The sequence below is a fragment of the Arachis hypogaea genome, chromosome 13 (assembly GCF_003086295.3).
Source record: "Arachis hypogaea cultivar Tifrunner chromosome 13, arahy.Tifrunner.gnm2.J5K5, whole genome shotgun sequence".
NCBI classification, from domain to species: Eukaryota; Viridiplantae; Streptophyta; class Magnoliopsida; order Fabales; family Fabaceae; genus Arachis; species Arachis hypogaea.
Window position 1 is genome coordinate 25271030 of NC_092048.1, and position 7622 is coordinate 25278651.

Genomic DNA, 7622 nt, shown 5'->3' on the forward strand with positions numbered 1-7622 from the left:
GATCTCGGTCAGAGAAGAAGATCCATGGAAGGATGGCTTATCTCTGATTCTGCTCAACCACCACAGGAGGTAGCTACAATGGCTATGTGATGGAGGAGACAGAGATTGGAGTAGATGAAGCTATCATCATCATGAAGCATCAAGAGCTAGGAGTTCATCTTGGAGTGCAAGACAAGATGAAAGGCCCGGATTGATTATTGTTGGTGACCAAGGAAGGACTAGAGGTAATTGCATGTTGGGTTTTGCATGGATTATCTCTTCTCTCTTTCTGGCCGAACCGGTTCTATTTTTGAAGAAGAAGAAGATTAGCTTGGTTTGTTTTGGGTTCAACCTTGGAGGCTTCTCCCTATAAGTAAAGGGTGAACAGTCAGGGTTTGATTTAAGGAGAAAAGAGTGAGAGTGCAAAGCACAGGATTCTCAGAGCTACCTGAGCTAACAGAATTTCTTCTCCTTCAATATTTTCTGTTTTGTAATTTTCTGTTTAATTTTGTCTGTCTTGAGTCTCATGAAAAAAGGCAAACAGTGAGGTTTGTAACGAAAAAGCCATAGAGCGGAAAAAGACAGAGAGTGCAAAATTAAAAGAAAAAGCCATAGATGTTCTTAGAGGTCCTTTGTACATCTGTGTTGTGTTTCATGATTCTGTGGGAATTCCCTTGCAAGTTGGGTTAGCACTTAGCAGTTGAAAGCTTGGCTGTGACCAAGTCAAGTTCAGGATTGGGGTTTAGATTCTGGACTTGTCCCGGATAGGAAGGGTAGTTCCTAGGGAGATTTGGTGTTTGTAATCAAGAATGATTATAGTGAAATTCTATCGTCTTTGTGATGGAGACTGGATGTAGGCTGCACTGCACTTAGCAGCTGAACCATGATATATCTGGGTGTAATTTTCTCTATCTTCTACTCCATTTCTGTTTCTGCTACACAAGAGATAAAACTGAAAAATATCTCGTGCTGTTCGACGAGACAAAAAGAAAAGTCTCGTGGCTGGGTACGAGACAAAAAAAAAAGTCTCGTGGCTGGTTACGAGACAAAAAGACAAAAAGTCTCCAGAAGTTGTTTCAAAGACCAACAAGTGTTGTCAAGAGAAAAGGGGCTAAGATTCAACCTCCCCTTCTCTTAGCCACTGAAAACCATCACATGTAAATTTAAAAAATTAATTAATCATCTTCTAATATTTTATACTAACTAATGGTCTTTTAAATAATTTAATAATTTAATTAAAAAATTTTATTTCAGAATAAAACCATATAACAATATTAATATTAATTAGCAATATCCTAATATAATATAATTAAGTATTCGGTATAAAAAGAACTTCATCTAAATTTAACAAATTAATTATTCATCTTCTAATGTTGTATACTAACTAATGGTTTTCTAGTTAATTAAATCCAACGACACATTTTCTAACTACTTAGATTAAATTATGCTAACATGCCAAATGATTATTTAAATCATGTTAATCTAATGTGTTATTATTCTAACACATTATTTAACTAATTAAGTTAAAATATCCTAACATATTAACTAAAATTAAATAAATCAATATAAACCAACTAATTAATTACTTAACATAAAAGAAAGACAAAACAACTTTAAAATCTAATGCCTCTACTACATGCCACCTTGCGAAACATATATGCTTTCAGTACTAAACTAAAAGTGTAACCAAAATTTCCAAAATTTTAAAAAGTTATCAAATTGATTCTTGATCTCGGTTGCCCCCTTTATATACCATGTGATGTACATATTTCGGATACTGAATTTTCAATTTCATTATCAGTATATTCCGGGTACTGTCCACCCAATTTGTGTATTTGTATCATATTTGGTAACTATATATTTGGGATACTTGTTTTTTGTACTTTGAGTTTCAGTACCTGGAATGTAACACATTATATATCGATAAACTTCTATAATTTATACATTTTTGTAAATATTATATTTTATTAATTTAAATAAAAAATTCTATATGAAAAGATTCTAGTATATAAAATTCTATTCTTGATTCATTAACCATTAACAAGAGACAAACTTACAAGTTGTTGGATGAAACTAATTCATCAGCTAACTTTTGATCGGCTAATACTCTTTTACAATATTCTTTCCATCCCGATAAAAAAAAGTTACAAGTGGAATGTGAATATATTATTTAATTATTCTGCGGTTGTCACTTGGCAATGGCAGGCGAGGGGCAACACGTACTAAACTAAAAGCATAGCATCAAGCCGTGGCTTCTCAAGTGATAATAAACAATTCGCTTTATTAATTTATTGGTTCTACAGCTGCTCTTCTTTTTCCTTAAATAAAATAACTGAAATCAAATACCAGAATAAGAAATACTTAGACTGAAGATATTAAAAGTTAAAGATGCATGATCATATATATCTGCTGTGATCGGAATCCGGAAATAATAGTTTCTTCATCAGCAATTATTTCAATAAATGAATACAAAGTCATCCAATCTAATTGTTCTTTACACACAGGAATTATTCATACACATCAACTGCTTTTACAAGCACTATGTTCATGATCAATATAAAATAATTCACTGATATTGAATTATGTAGGCAACGAAGCTATTTCCATGGGTTTCTTAACTTCAAAACCTTTTAACATGAACTAGTTCACCCTTCCTTGCTCCGGATTCAAGCATTGCCTCTAAAACAGCAACATCTCTTGCACCTTCAATGTAAGAGAGGCGGGGCTCAGCCACTAACTCACTCCCCTTCTGCAAATGACAAGTAAATTAGATCAGTGGACACAGCTCCCTGCATGGATTGAATCCCATTTCTTGTTCAAATATGGATGTTAAGTTGTCCGAATATATCGGGACATAATTGTCGAATAGAAGGAAATATGATGAATATAGATAAATGAGAGGAGGAATTTGTAATCGAGAAGGTGGAAACATCTCTAAGAAGCTCAATCAATTACCTTAAGAGTGCTTTCAGATACATCACTAATAAAAGCTTTTAATTCTTCAGTTACTCCACTGAATGGGAAAAAGGAGCTTTTACTTTGTCCATCAACACCATATAATGAAACCTATAATAGCATCAAAATTAATTAAGATACCTGAGTGCTTTGATTAAAATTAGGAGTAAACTATCATTTCATCCATAAAAATTCAGAATGTTGATAAACCTACCCATAAATAAAGAAAAACTAATTTTGTATACATGAAAGACAAAAAACTGCCATTTCTATCATGAAAGTTCGGAATAGTGACAAATCTACACATGAATAAAATTAACGTTTGGATACTTTTATCACATAAAAACCATTTTTCATGGGTACAAAATTATTTTAGTTAATTCATGGTTAATATTGTCAGTGTTTTAAAGTTTATGTTACAATACTAAATAAGAAATTCATTATACATCAAAACCTGTGACTAGGTTGTTATAGTATGTACCAGGTAGCCATGTTGTCCTTGAAATCCACGCTCAATTTGCAATGTCCCGTTCATGCCAACAACTCGCCACAAGATCTTTAATGTGTTAAACACCACGAGTCAGACTTACAAGATTAAAACCATGACTAATGAAGATATGCATACTACTAACTCGCGTTCATTGCACTTGAGCATATTAATATAACATGAATTATCATTTACCACATGCCTTGGGTGTTCTCGAGGAGACAACCATTACAAATACTCCTGAACAACCATTCTCCAAATGGCTAAAGAAAAAACATTCCCAATGTTAGAATTTTATGATAATTACTGAATAGTAAACTTGATATTCAGATGTTGTTCATGTGTGAATGTACAATGAAGAGTGCCTATTTAAAGACTAAGGATACAATCTAATCATAACGTTGAAATCAATATAATATCAAACTAAATAAACATAAAATCAATTCAGGATATACATAGATACTATATTAATTAATATACTAAATACATTCTAGTACCCAAAATTAATATTAGATATCCAGTCAAGTTTTGAAAAGTTAAATTCATAAAAGAGGCTTACAAGACAGATGATATATTATCTGGGGGAGGTAAAGACGAATCCACATGAGATGTCATAGCCGAAACTGAAACCACTTCACACCCAACAACCTGTCAAAATAGCCAATAAAAGACACAGAATACAAGTTTTATTTCCCCAGAAAGTGATAATATATAAATCAAGTCTAACAGCTTGACCTTTTCAGGATTCCTGTTAGAGAAGTAAATCTGTGTGAGGTATACAACAATTGTTCTTCTATATTTTTCTAGTTAGAAAGCACATTTCATCAACTTTTAGAATCAAAAGCCATCTTTCTGAAATAAATAGTGGAAGTGTGAAAATAGAAGCAATTCAATCTATAATTTTCACATAAAATTTCAATTAAACAAGGTACTTCTTTTCAATACTCAGGTGCTTTTGTATAGAAGCATTGAATGTTAAAAAACAGAGTACTGGTAAAGACTGGTTCATAATTTGAAAATTAGATGCAAAAAAAGATCTAGTTGACTAGATTAGTAACTAACTAATAAGGAGCTCATGAAAAAGAGGACATGAAATCTGTGAAATATAAATCTCGAAGATTACCATTCTTAACCCAGCAATGAAATGCACACCCATATCAAGAATGAAACCTCCCTGTCAGAAAGAATAAAAAGATGACTGCATATATGGAAGTTTAGTAGGATAAAAGAGGAGCAAACTGTTGTGTTGATAGCATGAAGTTATTTCAAATCACCAAAGTTTACACTATCCATTTGCATTTCATATGTGAGAACAGAATCTCAACCATATCGCTACTATACTGGTTTAATTTCAAGATATCATATAATCTTCAGTTCCTTTATTTCTTGCCAAGTAACAGAGCTTATTGAAGTGATTCAAGGCATCAGAGTTATGTGACAAACGACGAAATCCCGAATTTAAGCAACTTAATCACAAAGCACATACAGTGAAACCGCGCCTCCAAGAGCTTGAAAAGTAGGGGTTTGAACTGTTCATCGATCCTTCAATAATAACTTGAACACTCATCATTGTCCCAATTTCAGCAACTAGTTTCTTGCACTGCCAAAAAATTCACGTAACTGGAAAGCTAGATTCAGAATTTAAGATGAGAAGCATTGAAGAATCAAGAAGCAAATACCTCCACTAAGGCAGGCTCAAATCGATAATTTTCAGCCACAGACCAAATTACTTGTCGAGGAGCATCAGCAGAAATTGATTTGTAGTTATGCAATGCAGTTTCCAAATCTTTTACACCTGCATTTCCCAAAATGCCATCATTACATGCTATGGAAGTTAAGTGATGGATGTTATACAAAAAGTAGAGGAAAATGCTACTTACTAGCTGCTGCTGGTTTCTCTTCATATCCACCAAATTGGGCATCACATAAAATAAGTTGATTAGTTCAAAAGAATAAAGTAGAGGTTATTACAACTTACAAGTAGAGTCGAATTACCTTGAAGAACATGTTTACCAGCCTTGAGCATCTTGAGTGAAATATCAACCTGATTTTGTCCAGCCAAAACAACAGCAACAGCGGTGATGGATGAATCACGGATAATATCATCAAGGCCTTCATCTCCCCACTTACATTGAACGCCGGAGAAGTTCTTATCGGCTATTTCAACGGCAGCTCTTGCGGATTCCTGCGTGCGGCTCCAAATGGCTTTCAGATGGAAGAGATCCGAGATCTCTGACAGTCTAGGAAGGTACTGAGTCCTCACGAAGATACCAGCTCCGATAATTGCAATCGTCGCCATTGCTATTTTCAAATGAGAGAGAGAGAGAGAGAGAGAGAGGCTCTTTAATTTGTGAAATTGAAAAACCACTTAGGAGGGGACAGAAAACGTCCATAACCTGAGACACGTTTATTTTACAAGTCTACTGTTAGAAGTTATAAAAATTAAAACTAGTAATAAATCCGAAAATTTGAGAATTAAAAAAAAAAAAAGAGTTGATTGCTTCTATACGAATACGATTACTAATTTATACATACCAGAATGATATAAAAAATGGATAAATAAAAATTTGTCGCGTAAATTATATTTGTCTTTATTAGCATTTTTTTTATTTTTTAAAAAATATTACATTATTATAATATATAAAAATATTGTAAAATAAAAAAATAAATATAAAATAAAAAAGTGTAAATAGAAGATTCTAATATTAATATTTATTAATACTATTATCTTATTATAATAGAAGTGATTCGTATATTTACTAATAATATATATATTGCAACTTAAACCTACAAAGAAATAGAGAAAAGAGAGAAAGTTTAATATTATTATAGTGTAGATATAAGAGATATAGAGAAGTATTATTATTGATTGTGTGTACGTATGTAAAACTATGTATTACTATTTATAGAGGTAAAATATTTACTTTTTCAAACTTTTTTAATATAATTCAATTTTGAGAATGTGAGCCGCACATATTAAATGGACATCCACATCATCATCTTTATCACAACACTCTCTCTTGGATGACCATTTAAGATTATGACCATTTAGGATTATGCCTCGTTTAAACCTTACTAATGAAAAAAACTTTAGTGAAGGAAAATAGTACAGTATCCTTTGTGATGAGGACTACCTCATTAAAAACCTTGTCAAGAAAAATCCAATGGGAAAAAACCTGAACAAGGAAAAAAGAGTACAGCCTCCCCATCTTGTCATCATTATTTAATATCTCAAAATCGACGCATTCCAATCTGATGTACCAATCTTTCAAAGGAGGATTTTGGAAGTGACTTTGTAAATAAATCTATCAAATTATCGTTTGAACGGATCTGTTGGACATCAATTGTTTCTAATTTTAAAGATCATGAATGAAGAAGAATTTAGGAGAAATATGTTTTGTTCTATCATCTTTGATGTATCCACCCTTACATTGAGTAATGCATGTTGTATTATCTTTAATAAGAATAGTTGGAGTTATTTTATGATAAATCAGTCCACATGATGATAGAATATATTGGATCAAACTCTTGAGTCAAAGACACTCATGACTAGCTTCATGTATCGTTAGTATTTCAACAAGATTAGAGGATGTTGCTGCAATTGTTTGTTTCGTGGACCTCCATAATATAGTTGTACCACCATATGTGAATAGGTATCCTATTTGAGATCTTTCTTTGTATGGATCAGATAAGTATCATGCATCTGTATAGTGTAAGAACCGCAACTAATCAACCGGTTAATTAAGTGATTAATTGCTCAAATTAGACTTCGAAAAGTTAGAGTGAGAATTTGAGGATTTAAAGGTGATTTTCGGACTCAGTAGGTCTTTCTGAGTCGGAAAATGTGCTTTCTGCGAAAAACCGCAAATCCGCAGTTGAACCGGTTCAAGTCTGCCCGGTACCGCATGAAAAAAAGTGAAAACCGACAAAAATCTTAGAAAAATGTTAGAAATGAAAAACTGGGCGTTAATTTTAAAGATTTGGCCCGAAGTTGAGCCAAACGAGCTAAAAATGCTAACGGGTTGGATTGGGCCAAAGTTGGGCCCAAGCCCAACATATATAAACACTAAGTGAACCCTTTTCACCTTCATTAAACACACACACATCATAATTGAAAGAAGGAGAGAAGAGATTGAGTACTATTCATCTCAATCTTCCAACGCCCATATCTTGAGCTAGAGAGCTCCGATCGCCGCACCGT

At 33.0% G+C, this 7622-nt stretch overlaps 1 protein-coding gene across 1 annotated transcript; it reads right to left on the reverse strand.

The window, feature by feature from the left end:
- Positions 1–2354: 2354 nt before the first annotated feature.
- Positions 2355–5830, reverse strand: LOC112737767 (dehydrogenase FPY6). Its single transcript, XM_025787841.3, has 10 exons — positions 5417–5830; positions 5302–5319; positions 5101–5216; positions 4908–5021; positions 4545–4595; positions 3981–4069; positions 3624–3684; positions 3416–3490; positions 2935–3045; positions 2355–2728 (listed from the first exon to the last, which is right to left on the reverse strand). The coding sequence occupies exons 1-10, from the start codon at positions 5718–5720 to the stop codon at positions 2600–2602; spliced, it is 1068 nt and encodes a 355-aa protein (XP_025643626.1). The 5' UTR covers positions 5721–5830; the 3' UTR covers positions 2355–2599.
- Positions 5831–7622: the final 1792 nt, after the last annotated feature.

Coding starts and splice junctions, on each gene's coding strand:
- LOC112737767 (XM_025787841.3), bottom strand. CDS start 5,720: ATGGCGACGATTGCAATTATCGGAGCTGGTATCTTCGTGAGGACTCAG. Junction 4,596..4,907: donor CTTGGAGGCGCGGTTTCACT/GTATGTGCTTTG, acceptor TCTTTCTGACAG/GGAGGTTTCATTCTTGATAT. Junction 3,491..3,623: donor TCTCCTCGAGAACACCCAAG/GCATGTGGTAAA, acceptor AACACATTAAAG/ATCTTGTGGCGAGTTGTTGG.